This window comes from Neopsephotus bourkii, unplaced genomic scaffold, assembly GCF_033783945.1.
Source record: "Neopsephotus bourkii isolate Nb327-2 ecotype Australia unplaced genomic scaffold, CSIRO-AGI_Nbou_v1 NB_1292, whole genome shotgun sequence".
In the NCBI taxonomy this organism is placed as follows: domain Eukaryota; kingdom Metazoa; phylum Chordata; class Aves; order Psittaciformes; family Psittacidae; genus Neopsephotus; species Neopsephotus bourkii.
The window spans coordinates 4527442-4541504 of record NW_026901776.1 but is presented as its reverse complement, the minus strand read 5'-3'; the positions used below and the strand labels follow the sequence as shown (position 1 = coordinate 4541504).

Below are 14063 nucleotides of genomic sequence, written 5' to 3'. Positions count from 1 at the left end.
GACACGTATGAAGCAGCTATGCTGTAGTAATAATAATTGATAACCAATTACCTTGTTAAATAGCATCTCAAAAAGAAACATTAGTTGTAAATTACTTGTGCAAACTAAGTATCTTGTGTATTCTCCCTGTTTGCTTTGAGAGACCTTGGAGAAAGTACTGTGATAGTGCAGTAAGAACTCTTTCAGCACTTAACATAGCAGAGAATGTAGCAATTAAATCTCACAGCATGGACATTCCCTCACAGACCTAGGACATTCCCTCAGTCTCACCTTCATGTGAACTTGCTTGCCCCTTCTTTACAAAGAGAACTATCTATCTATCATCTATCTACCTTATCTCCTGCGTGGAGCTGGGGCCACCAAGCACCACAGTGGCTGCCGGTGCTCAAGCCCACTGGTGGGCTCCCGTTCTGGCTGCGGTAGGAGCTGCAGCTCTGAGAGAGGAGGCTGTGTAAGGAACTGCAGTGCTGTGGGCAGCAGGGCAGCACGCTGCACCCAGCCCGGCGCGGTGCTGAGGAGATGCCATGGTCTGCTCAGAGCTGGAGGGAGGGGATGGCGGAGGCCAGGAGATGCTTCCAAAAACCCAACATCTCCCTGGAGGTTCTTGGGAGGGGGCTGCTGCTCCCACGGCAGCGCTGGCACAGCCCTGGGATACTCATGTGCCTCTGGCGCTTGGCAGCCAGCCGGGTCTTTCTTGTTTCTTCCTTTAAGGAAACACCCATGCAAGGCACACGAGAGACTGCAGCAGCTTCTTTCAGCAGGTCCGAGCACAGAGGACAAAGAGAAGCTTTCAGGAAGGATCTTGCTTTACAGATGCTGCCTCGAAAGGTGCATTATCCAGCAAGCACCAAGTACGAGCATCCTCCTCTCTAGCTCCAGAACAACCCAGTGACAATTACACTGCTGGAAGCAAAGGCTGCTGGGGGAAGGAAGGGAGGGAGTGCTTGGGCTCCTCCTTGAAGGATGGCTGTATCAGAGGCGTTCCCCTCAGCGTGGATCCCACTGGATGTCACCAGCAGATGGACAGGGCTGCTGATGGTACCTGTAACTGAATTCCGAGCACTGTCAGGCTTGCTGCCACCACAGGAGGACATGGTTTGATGCAGGGCTGTGGTTTGCGGCATCTCATAATCCGGTGGTCCTCTGGGAATCCAAGTGTGGGGAGGGTGGCTGCACACGTGTGTGCATGTAACGTGTGTGTGCACGGGGGCACCCTTTGCTCTGCTTGAACTGAATGTGATTCTGAGGGAGCAGCTTGCTGGCTGTGCAGCAGATGGTCACTGTGTGAGCTGTTTAGATGCTCTTGAGATGCACAGGATCATAGAATAGTTTGGTTTGGATTGGAAGGGACTTTAAAGCTCATCCAGTTCTGACCCCCCTGCCACAGGCAGGGACACCTTCCACTAGAACACAGTGCTCCAAGCCGCGTCCAACCTGGGATGGGGCAGCCACAGATTCTCGGGGCAACTTGTGCCAGTGTTTCACAATCCTAATGTCTAATGTAACTTTACCCTCTCCCATCTCAAAGCTATTCCCCCTTTGTGTGTCCCTACCTGCCCTTGTCAAAAGTCCCTCTCCAGCTTTCTTATAGGCACTGTAGGCACTGGAAGCTGCTCTAAGGTCTCCGAGAGCCTTCTCTTCTCCAGCCTGAACAAGCCCAGCTCTCAGCCTGTTTTCATAGGAGAGGTGCTCCAGCCCATGGAGCATCTTCATGACCCTCCTCTGGACTCATTCCAAGAGGTCCACATCCCTATTGTGCTGGGAGCACCAGACCTGAACAAGAGTACTGCAGGTGGGGTCACATCAGAGCAGAGCAGAGGGGTGGTATCACCTCCTTTCACCTGCCGGTCACATTGCTTTTCATGCAGCCCAGGACACAGTTGGCTTTTTGGGATGCAATTGGATGACCTTGAGAGTGTCCATATGGGTACCAGAGACATATGAACTGAGGCGTGGCATCCCCAGGATGAGGATGAATGGGGATACATAAAACGGTGAGTAGAAGTGAGCACTGACTGCCTTTTGGGATGTGAACGACCCTTGTGCCTGTTAGCAGGTGAACTAAGCCCTCTGCAGTAGTTGTTGGGGGGACTTTGTGAGCTTTAGGAAGAAAGGGCTGCTCGCTTTTTATCCATCTGAGTAGTTGAAGAATCTGGCACTTGGATACAAACAGGTAAGAAACTGAGTCAAACAAGTTCTGCCACAGCCTCCAGTGCTGCCTCAGGGTGACCCTCAAGGACTTTAAGTGTTGGATGAAAGCACTGTAAGCACAGCATGTGATAATCACTGGTAATGCCAGATTTCTTGGGGGGCCCAAACAGAACATCATCCCCTCTGTTTCCAGAAACAGGCTGCCGGAATTCTTTTTGCTCTATATTTGCCCTATTAAGGACTCCTGCAATAGCCATTTGTAATAATGTATCTGCCCAGTAATAAACCACCCATTGGCTCCTCATCCTCAGCAGTGGTGCTACTACCTCAGCCAGAGCCTGAATGTTTCCTGTCAGGGAAGGGGGTGTTAGCTGCCCTGTAATTGCTTCAGTAACATGTCCTAAATGTTCTGCTGGTGGTGGCTGTGGGCACCCTGACTGCAAACCTGCTCAGAAGAAGGAGCCATGGGCAAATTTGGGCTGGGTGGCTTGCAGGCAAAGATGCCTCATGCATAAACGCACACCGTGATCACCAGAGCTGATCACAAGCTGTCTGTCAACAACAGGAGAGGCGAGGAGCTGCAGTGTGGGGAGAGAAGCTGAGAGCAGATCTGCTGCTGCTCATAACAGCATTCGGCAAAATAAACAAGGAGTTTAAGCAAGCAAGCAAAGCATGCGTGTCCTCTTCAGAGCATAGAGACAGCTTTGCCTCTGTGAAATACATCACTGGGCTGTGGCAAGTCTAGAGGAGCCCTGCAGCGGTAACTGCCCCCTCCCACTGTACATGGTAGGTACTGTTGCCAGTGAGCTCCTGGCATGCTCACTGGAGGGCTCTGACACAGCCGTGCTCATGACAGATGGCAGAAGCGGGGAAAACATTGCTCTCAGAATGAACTGCTCTCCATCTTTATAGCAAGCACACTGAGGAACACTGACCTATTCCTGCAGAACAGGCAGACCTGTTGCTGGGCGGCAATCAGGCAAACTATGAGCCCGCACACACACAAAGGGAGTGCAGGAAATGTCTCAGGGTGCTGCCAGACACAGGTAAAAGCCTGCATTTTCCTCAAATTATCTCATCCAAGGCTCTACCTTTTCTTCACCAGCCTGTTCCCCTGCCCCCAGCTGAAGGTTTAGCACACATATTTGCTTAGTGTAGTAGTTTAAGTGTGTTCCAAGGCCTTGCGTCCCATTAACAATGTGACGTTAACTCAGCTCCGCTTCTGAAGTGTGATTAATTCTTGGTTCTTCAATTAAAAAACAAGACAAAAAAATCACCAAAGGATCACCTGAACACACCATAAAACTGGTTTGGTATTCTTTTGATCAGTTTTCCAAGGCAGTAACAATGTAGTTATCTCAAACTTTAAACGGAGCAAACCAAACAATTGGTAACCACCGAGCTCAAGCTGAATGCCTGCACAGGAATGAGGGAAGTACAGGAATTAAGTCTCTGAAGCTGGAGAAAATCTTTCACTTGGGAGCTCATTACAACCAAATTCACACAGTGCTTTGTTGTTACCAGGTTGCTTACCCCAGAAATAACATATGTATACCCCCAAAACCCAAAGCAGATGCAGTGACAGGAGGTGACCTTTCCCTTGAAGCAGTGGAGGACCTGGGGTGTGTGGTGACACACAGAGAACAGACAGGGAGCATGCAAACCGCAGCGAGCACCAACACCTCCCCAGAATCTCTGCTTGGGGAAGGATACAAATGATGAGTTTGGGGTGGCAGCTGTAGTTACCTCTGCTGCCAACTTCAAAGGTTCCCGGGGTTCGAGTCAGTCGCACTTGTTGATGGCTGAAGCATGACACTGCTGCAGCGCAAGGCAGTGAAGAGCAGAGGCCAGCCGATGACACGCCTCCACTGATGGATTTGGCAGCCTCTTGCTTTGACAGCGACTTTCCTTCCTGAAGGGCTTGGAGTTGCTCTGTTCACTGCAGGGAGCTGTTGAGCCTGCTGCAGGGAACTAACAAGCACCTTCTCACAAGAGTGTAGTTCCTGCAGGGAGAGCGAGGTGTGGAGGAGCAAATGGGGCCATAAACCCATCTATTTGTTTTGGTGGTGTTTTAGGTTGCTTTAAGGGAGGATCTGACTAATTTCAGGGATTAAAACTAAGCCTGCTTGTCAGTCACCACTCAGTGACCAAGTAATGCAACTGCCAGTAAAATAAACAGGATTTAAACAACTTTACAGTAGCTTAAAATTGCCACACTTCATTCTCTCCTTCAGGCTCAGAGGGCTGAAAACCAAACATCTTCAAAATCACTATGTATCTTTCTAGTAACTGTCTAGTAGGTTTTAATTTGAACCTTGATAAAGCAAGAACTATCACATCTGTCATTAGCTGCAATACTTAAAGTAACAATACCAAATCTGACAATAAAACACAGATGTACGTTACGTGTTTCTATCAGTGACTCATGGCTCACTAATTAAAAAAACAGGGAATTGCTTTCAAATGTTAAAATTACTTCTATTAGGTTACTCTAACTTTTATTTTCTTATGAATGCATTTGAATTTATGACAACTCACAGCTTTGGGAGTGGGGGTTTACTTCTGCCCCTCTCTCTCCCCCTTCCAGTGGGGGCTGGTAACCCATCAGTCACTTTCAATCCACTTTCCATAGCCGGCGCAGCAGCAGCTGGAGCCAGCACTTCAAGGAATTGTGCCAGACTTTTCCCTGTGTGCTTATCCATGAGCATTCTTCCCTCTGCTAGTGCAGTCCCCTCCCTTCCAGGCCAGCGAGTCCTGCTCACAGCTTCCCAGTCTTATCCCCCCCATCCCATTCAGCAAATGGTGACTCCTGGTTAGCTCAGTTCCACCTCAAGTTTTAGTAGATAACGCAGCTCAGATGTATCAGCCAGAGGGCCTGTGCTGCCTCTTTCCACATTTTTCTGTTAACATCTGGCATACCCTCTTTACACTTTGCACAGCGAAGCAGAAGTATCAGATGGACTATCTCTGCAATGCAAATACATCTAGAATTTCAGTTATTGGCCAGAATTGCTAATACTGTAGTTAAGCTGTTATTGCGCTAATAGTCTTAAATGCAGTAGCTTAAACCAACACCAATTAGCACCGGAGAGGATTTAATGCTGCAGTTTTCCCAGATTTTTTAATATACATAATACCATGATGCTTCTCCCTTTTTCTCCTCAGTACACAGTAGCTGTGCACTTTGAAGGATGCCATTATGCACACGCTCACTTGTTTCCTATCACTACAGAACAGCATTTCCTTCTTTCTCTACAACTGCTCTTTGCCAAAGAGTAAATTTTCTTCTGCATGCTTTTGTTTCCTAACCTACCCCCTGCTGAGCTGTGATCTCACAGCCAAAAGACCCCCTGCTTAGGTTGCAGCTCCTTTTCTTAGGTCAGATAGGAAAGAACTCGGCCACGTATTAAAATAGAAGCTTGCTAAGTCCTGGTTCATGGCTCACTCAGTTTCCCAGTGCTGCTCCAAAAGCTTTATGAACACCTCTCACTCCTAGGGGAAGGAGTTTCCTTCCCTCTCACCCTCCACCCCCCCCCAGTACTGAACCAGGGAGAAACGTTTTCCTCTTCTGAATTAGAGTTAGCTGCCAGGTAACTCCTGAGTTCAGATCTTGCAGTGAGGACAGGAAGTGTTTCACTGAGCTGAATCAAGTTTTCTGGAGACATCTTACATAAAACTATCAAAAGAGCGTCCTCCAGAAAAGTTATCCTTAATGTTTTCTCCAAAGAAACAAGAGGAATAGGGGAACAAAAGGAAATACAGTATACAGGTTTGTTTTGTAGGAGGCTAATCCACAGAGGGTAAAAGTTTAATTATCTTAGCGTAAATAGCATGTTTGTTTAGGGCTCTCAAGTATACTTCCAAATTAAGTAAGTAGAGCAATGCTGCTGTTTACACCTGGATTCCCAAACCTTTTCTCATCGACTTAACAGCAGATTACAAACTCTCTCAGACTAAGTACAGGTGGAGGGAAAGGACTATTTTTGCTCAGTGAATGCTTTCTGGACACACAAAAATGCTTAACATAATATAGCATAAATAATTTTGTGGAAATACATACACATATATATATGATATATATATTGTGACAGTGGTATAGACAGAAACAAGCAAGAAATGGAATATTATGCCATCACTCTTATTTACCAATATACAATTAGACTTAACACTGTACTGCCAAATAAGATGGTCTCCTTGAAATTACACAGTGCTACTTCTTTTAGCTGAATATGTACAGTGAAATACACAAGAAGAACATGCCTTTTAAAAATAATCTGCTGACCATTGCTAGTTAGAATGTAAACTACTACTGCACCATTTGTAAGGAAGTATCTTAAACAGAAGAGCAAGATTTTTAATTGAGGAAAAAGATCACTTACATAGCTTAGACTGCTTCTGAAGTGTGATTTTATGCTTAGTTTCACGCAGACAGAAAAAAGCTGGACATCCTTTAACTTCACAGTGTATATCAATGATCTGAGGTTATTCTGCAGCTGAAATCTTACAAAGACTACCAATACCACCCATCCTGCATAAGCAAAGCATTCACCTACTGTTCAGGCATTCCTGTTTGACAAACAGCACAGTTAACAGTAGCACTGAAGGATACATTTACTCGAGAGAACAGCTGATGAAAATATTTTCCTGTATTTAAACAAGATGTAATTACAACTTTGCTAAAATGAACCATTCCCTTTACAATGGAAGTTAAAGCAGTCCCAAATCATTGTCATAAATCCTCTGTGACCCTGTAATAGCACACATCAGTTCCCCAGTGTTTAATACGAGGTCATTCCTCACAGTGTACACAGTCACACACACACGAAACAAAGAAAGGCTTGTGCACTGACTTTACAGATTCACCATAAATTTCTTGCTTGGATTTGCCAAGACAACCACCATGATTTACCTCACACACTCACAGGGAAGACTGCCATTTTTGGACCACCTCCTCCCAAAGCTCTACTAGACCACAATTCCTCTGTAGCAGACTATGAATCACTTCTTTCATTGCCAGTTTGTTTTCTTGCTGGATCAAGATGACTGCCTTCATACAAGATTTTGTTCCTCACTGCTTCTTTAAGCATTCTTTGCCGGATCCTTTGTTGGGCCAAATTGTACCTGCAGTAAAACCTAGAGGAGGGGATGAAAAGAAAACACGATTCCCTGCTTTATATGAGTGGCAGTATCAAGTCAGAGTTATTCAGCCAGCTGAAAAGTTTAAACCACATATAATAACACTAGTAAAATTCATCGTGAAATGATACATCGTGAAAATATTCGAGTAACTGCTATTTCTTTCAGGCAAGCATTATGGAGCCACTGAGGAGCAGGATGTACAAATCCACTGGAAAATGGTAATTTCTATAATGTGGATCTTAGTTTCATTACCATTTAGTATGTTGCCTTTGTAATCAGGGCAGAAGGATGGCAGAGGTAAAGGAAAAACTGGAAGACTTAAGACAGACAGAAGTAACTGGGTGGTTTGATCTCTTAGCAGTCAAGAAACAATAGCGAGTTTTTCTAAAAAACACATTAACATAAAAATTCAAAGGCATTGAACCCTTCCTTCACAAAAAAAGAAACATTTTGGGGAGAAAGAAGAGGATGCTTTGCTAGGCAAGTTTTTTACAGTTTCAATAAAAGCATGGAAGGTCAAACACGGATCATCACACTTTATAAAGCAGACAACAGAGGTCTGTCAAAATTCAGGAACTGTTTTACATACCAGTATCCTAATGTGGTGCAAATAAAGCCACCAACTGCATAGTCACAAGATCTTCTAACTCTACCTGGAAGAAAAGACAAATATCCTCAAAAATAATTAGAGAAAACCCCCATTATAAACTTTCCATTATTAATAAAACCTAACAGCAAATAGGAATGAATTTTTCCTAGCAAATAAATATATAAAATGCAGAAAGAATAAGTACTTACTAGTTGCTAAAAAATATCCAAGGCCCACAACTAAAGATCCCACAGAGCCATAGAGCACTGATTCTCGTGCACATGGGACACTCTGAACATCAAGAAATCCCAGGAGTTTAAAGGACTGCAACAAAACAAAACATAAATTAAAACCATCACTTGTGTACAAGTGCCTAATGCCAACTCCACTGTAAAATCGACTTGTTTTCTTAGCAATCAAAAACAACCACTTGAGGATTTTCTATTTCCAGGGATTTACCCCAGCAAAAATGAACATGCACAGCTGTACCAGGAATGGTTCGGGATGAGTTAACTATTGATTTAGACAACATCATTTTGTATGAACCTGCTGATCCATCCTTTCTATTGAGTATTGTGAAAGAGCTCTTTTAGTCTTCCTTTACATTACCTCAAAAAGGGAGAAAACTCTTAAGAATCCAGGATCTTTGTTTGAAACTAAAACACATCACAACAAACAGATAAGGTTGCAATTAATTATGCAGTTTAGTTATGCCACATAATGTTAATATCTGAAGAGGCAAGTGTGCTTAAAAAAAAAGTGCCATTACTGGAGAAGGCACATGTAGAGAACCTTATACTGAACCCTGAATAAAACCAATTATAAACCAGTAAATTTTAATGTAATCCTATGTACATGCAGGAGCTGTGCACAGAAATTTGTCTATATATAACAAGTATTTAAATGAACCTACTGGTAAAAATGACTCAAACTACTTCATACTCAGTCTCACATCTATAACCTACCCTAGCTTGTATCTATTAGCTTTCTATTTAATTCTCAAACAGTAATTACACGTGACATTCATAAATCCAGCCATGAACTGACAAATACGTTTTTCACCTCAGAGAAGCCTACACCGGCTTCTGCATAATCCAAGTCTTCTTGAATACATCCTGAGATGATCCTGCCTCTCTACTCTGCTCTTGTGAGACCTCACTTGGAGTATTGTGTGCAGTTCTGGTGTCCTCAACATAAAAAGGACATGGAACTGTTGGAACAAGTCCAGAGGAGGGGCACAAGAATGACCAGGGGACTGGAGCACCTCCTGTATGAAGACGGGCTGAGAAAGTTGGGGCTGTTCAGCCTGGAGAAGAGAAGGCTGCGTGGAGACCTCATAGCAGCCTTCCAGTATCTGAAGGGGGCATATAGGGATGCTGGGGAGGGACTCTTCATTAGGGACAGTAGTGATAGGACAAGGGGTAACAGGTTAAAACTTAAACAGGGGAAGCTTAGACTGGATACAAGGAGGAAATTCTTTCCTGTTAGGGTGGTGAGGCACTGGAATGGGTTGCCCAGGGAGGTTGTGAATGCTTCATCCCTGGCATTGGGATGTTCAAGGCCAGGTTGGACGAAGCCTTGGGTGAGATGGTTTAGAGCGAGGTGTCCCTGCGCGTGGCAGGGGAGTTTGAACTTGATGATCTTAAGGTCCTTTCCAACCCTAACTATTCTATGATACTCAAGTATAACTTGAATTTAACTTGTATTTCCCACCTGACAGAAATCCTTGCAAATGCACATGGGCTCCACAAGCCAGAGTAACTACATACAAGGCCTCAAAATGGCATGGATCAGGGCGAAGGTGGCTGCCCTGTAAAAACAGCTGTGCCTCTGCCTGCTATTAACTTGCTAGGGATAGTGTGAAAATTAATCTTGTATTTAAATTGTTAGACTGTTAAATACTACATGTGCAACTGTATCAACTAACACCTTGAAAGACTATTTTCAAATGGTTTAATTTTTTTTGTAAAGCTGTTATACTTGGACAAAGTAGATTCTGAAGATGGAGTACTACAGCCAACTGTTTGTGGAGGGCTGACAGCTCTGTGAGACAAACCGTTGTGAAACACATCTGACTGTGGTAACAAGAGTGGCAAGCGCCTGACACAGCTGGATTTGTATGCAAGTATGGAAATCCCCGTCAATAATTTTATCCATGTTCCTCATGGACAACCATCAGCTGTTTCCACATAATCCCTGTGTACAAGAGAGACAAAAAGGATTTCGTCTAATCTCCTAATGAGTAATTTCAACTACTCCCATGTGAAAGAAGTCATCTGATATGTTGCTGTTGTTGGCTAAGAAGGTATCCCTGCTACATCCGTGCAGCATGATGCATCCTTTTAAAATAGTATTTCACCTGTTGCTACACTTGAAATCACTTGTTATGACTCTAACTATTTCTAACTACTGGCATTATGAAAGCCTGTCATGACAAGTGTTTTACTCACAAACAGTGGGGACCCCGAGAGGGGTCCGTGGAAAAATAAACACGACACACACATCCCTCCACCAATGTGGCCCTATGGAGCCTCAGAACTACCATCGCTTTCCAGGAACTGTTCCCTAATTATTTCCTCTAGGGCAAAACCAGACTGGCCTGCGATAACCTTCCCTGTCCCCAGCGCTGGGCTCCCCCTCGGCTGCCTGCACAGCTCATCCTCACCCACACCCTCACCCTCACCTTCCTCCCAGGGCCCGGCTGCCCTTACGCGGGGCGGGAGCCAACACCTTAAACCTCCTGAATGGCCCCACGCACCGCCTGTCTCTCTCTGGGCGGATTACAGACCCGGCCCCCACCGGGGCCGCCTCTCGGCCGCCGCCCCGGGACTTCCCCGCCGCGCAGTCAAGGCGAGATGGGAACGACTCCCTCTGCCGCCCACCTGAAGCCGGGCCGGGGGCACTGGGGTTGGCGAGTGTGCATGGTGAGCGCCCCGGTGCTGGGGGAGGGCTGCGGCGCCGTACAGAGCCCCCCCCCTCCCCCGCAGCCCTCCATTACCTTCCTCGGCTCAGAGTCGCCCTCGCCCGCCATGACCTGAGAGCGCCTCCCCCCTTCCCGCGCCGCGCACCACCGAGTGCGGATTACGGCTGTCTAGAGCAGGCAGACGGAGGAGGCCGCTCTAGCCGCGCCGGCCCGCCCCATCTCTATGGTGGCCGCGGGGGGGCGGGAACGGGAGGGAGCGCCGGCGCCATTTTAGGTCCAGCGCCGAGATTCCAGCAAAATCCTTTGTTCGGTGAAATGGGTCACGGCGCGGGGCGCGCGCACGCACGCACGCACGCACGCACGCACGCACGCACGCACGCACGCACGCACGCACGCACATGCGCGAGAGGGGAGGTGTGTGGGGAGGAGCTAGGAGTAGGGAGTGAGGCGTCTTGGTCGGGGCTGAGCGCGGGTGTTAAAAAGGGTAGGAACAGATCTGGGAGATGTAAACGCGGTCAGCGGGTAGCACCTAGTGGGAGGAGGAGGTGATGGATCATTGTCTGGGTGTGGGTAGCCTGAACGGCGCAGGCTGCATGGAGGGAGGAGAGGGGAAGAGAGGGAAGAGGTTCTTTTCAGTGTCCCCTACAGGAAGCAACGCGGAGTGCTGGAATGAGATAAGGAAAAGATAATGTGGAACTGGGAGAAAAGTACCCTGGTGCCGGGGGAGGAAGAACTGTTTCAAAAGAAATGCTCTTGATAACGGTCTCTTGTGGGATGTCTACAACGAAACCGGACAAAATACACGGGGGTTCAGTAGGGATAAGTGTGCCGGGAACAGGTGCACATTCACGAGATAATGACTTCGTTGTACCTGTAGTAGTTAGCTGAAGAGTTGAATAAGTAATAAAGTAGTAAGTAATATCCTCTAAGTAACATAGGATAGTTTTAACAGTTCTGCGAGATACCGTGAAAATACATCTGACTGCAAGAAAACAAGTCCCTAACTGTGTGAATTAATCGTGCAGACTCAGTCTTAGCAATAAAGTATAACAAAGGTAAGAGATAATCACAGTTTGATTTAAAAATAACATACCTTCAGACTTTGTTAAAGGTTGTTCTTTCATGTGGTTTTCTTTAATCCTATGCTAAATAAAATGGTCCTTTTCACACACTGAAATTTAAACTGATTTGAGTTTTCTTACTTGCTTTGGAAGCAGTGTACACACGTTCACTTTTAATGTATCACTAGTTGTAAAGTGCTACTGTACATTTGCATGAGCTAATTTGCAGCTGTGATGGATTTGAAGAAGCTCTCAGTCCTTCCAACAGCCCGTCTGCCACCACTTTGCAGGCAGTCCTCCGAATTTGTGGAACACACTCAGTAAATTTACTATTGTTTTTAAAAGATCAGTAAATGATGCCTGAATTGTGAGTAGGTTAGAGTGTTTAAGGTTAATGTTTATTATGTATATAGTGCTGCAAACAGGGCATAATACATGAAAATCAAAATGATTGGCGTAATCTCTCCTTGGAAAAAAATGTAAATGTCTGTTTTTATCTTGGTTGGTTTAAAAAATGGAATTGCATTTTGTTAAGCAATGACAGACATTGAGGGATACAGTAAGAAATCCCATGAGCGTGCTTGTGAGGATGGAGGCACGGACCCAGAGGTAGAGTGCAAGCTGGATCGCCTATTGCAAAGATTACACGATATTTATATGCTTCCAAGCAATTAGCCAAGCACATGTGTGTTTGCCTTGAGATTACATCAGGTGAAAGGTCTATCCGATTTTCTTATTGACATCCTCTTCCCAGTTCCGACAACTTCCAAGTACCAGTCAGAGACGGGTCACTCTTAATTGCCTGCTGTGGTTCCTCCTTCCCATGGTGTCTGACAGTTTCGATACATTCCAACCCCCACAGTTCCCCCTTCTTGTTTTTCCAATGCAGTATACACCTGTCTTTCAAAAGCTTGGGATAACATTCGCTGCATACATTGTAATAAGCAAGGTACAACGCATATGATGGTGAAGAGAGCAAGCAAAAAGATCAGTCCTCTCAACCAAAGTCGATAGCCACCCAGTTATACCCCAATTAGAGAAAAAGTGATGATAACCAATCTTTATCATCTTCCCTTAACTTCATTACACTGTACTGTCATGTATTGATTCTGAGTGGTTTGACAAATTCATGGAAAAATTCCTTCCAAAATTTCACACCCATGTCCATGTGCTAAGAGGAGAAAATCGATTGCTGCTCTATTTTGTAAAGTTGCATGTCTTATAAAATCAACATCAGTGAGCAACGCAGAGAGAGTGGATGCTGTAGCATTAGTTTGTTTAGCAAGCCAACATCCTAACTTATTCAATGTTGCTAAAGCTTGGGCGCTAGCTACTCCGGGAGCTGAAAATGAAGCAGCTATTATTTCATCTGGGTTCCAAAAATTTACTTTGTCATCACAGCTCGGTTGAAAAGTGTGCGTTGACCTTCGAGAACGCAATCCTCGTTTATTCATTATCATGGTGTTATTGGGGATGAGCATGCCTAGGGTCCCTACTGCACACGGGCCGCCTTTTATATGGGATGGTACCCCTTGACAAGCCTGATCTTGTGGCAACTGAGGCATGGACTCTGTTTCTGGCTACAAACAAAATCCCTTATTGAGTGAGCTTACAGGTTTTTATAGCATTCTGCTTAGCAGTTAGTAGCAGTTAGTTCCTTTGGTACTTTTCCATCACAAAACAATCTTATTGATCACTTACTCTTTCAGCCAATCACATTACTGTCCACTTGCCTTTGCTTGAATAATTATTTCTAAACATAGTCCTTTGCTATCACTACTCATTACATTGTCACTTCCACTTCCCCTTGACTACACGTTCTTTATCTTGTCTTAAGCATCCTCTTGTTTCCAAATTTACAGTCCTCAGAAATTATCTTGATGTTCTTTCTTCGGTTCCACCTGATGTTCTTTCTCCAGTTCTTTCTCCGTTTCTTCCCAACTTGTCCCGTTCACTTCTCCCAAGGTTTGTGGCTGATGAGAGTCCAGATGTCCAGGCTCTTGTCCAGGTCTACTTGCGCAGCTTCTTGTGCAGCATTCCCCACACGTGCCAATATGTTTGAGATTAAGAAGTCTACAATGGTGAAAAACAGATACTGCTTTTACTGCCATGTTTTGAAGGAGATAATTTTTTCTTTGAAAAAGGAGGTAAGTTTTAGAATGAAGGTGCTGGGGAAGACAGTAGACAATAAAGCATCTTC

The 14063-nt window shown here is 45.3% G+C and overlaps 1 protein-coding gene across 1 annotated transcript; it reads right to left on the bottom strand.

Annotated features, from left to right (window-relative positions):
- Nucleotides 1-6109: 6109 nt before the first annotated feature.
- LOC133218908 (cytochrome c oxidase assembly protein COX20, mitochondrial) lies at nt 6110-11097 on the bottom strand. Its single transcript, XM_061365790.1, has 4 exons — nt 10878-11097; nt 8089-8203; nt 7880-7943; nt 6110-7284 (listed from the first exon to the last, which is right to left on the bottom strand). Exons 1-4 carry the CDS (start codon nt 10908-10910, stop codon nt 7143-7145), a joined length of 354 nt encoding a protein of 117 aa, XP_061221774.1. The 5' UTR covers nt 10911-11097; the 3' UTR covers nt 6110-7142.
- Between the last annotated feature and the right edge of the window lie 2966 nt (nt 11098-14063).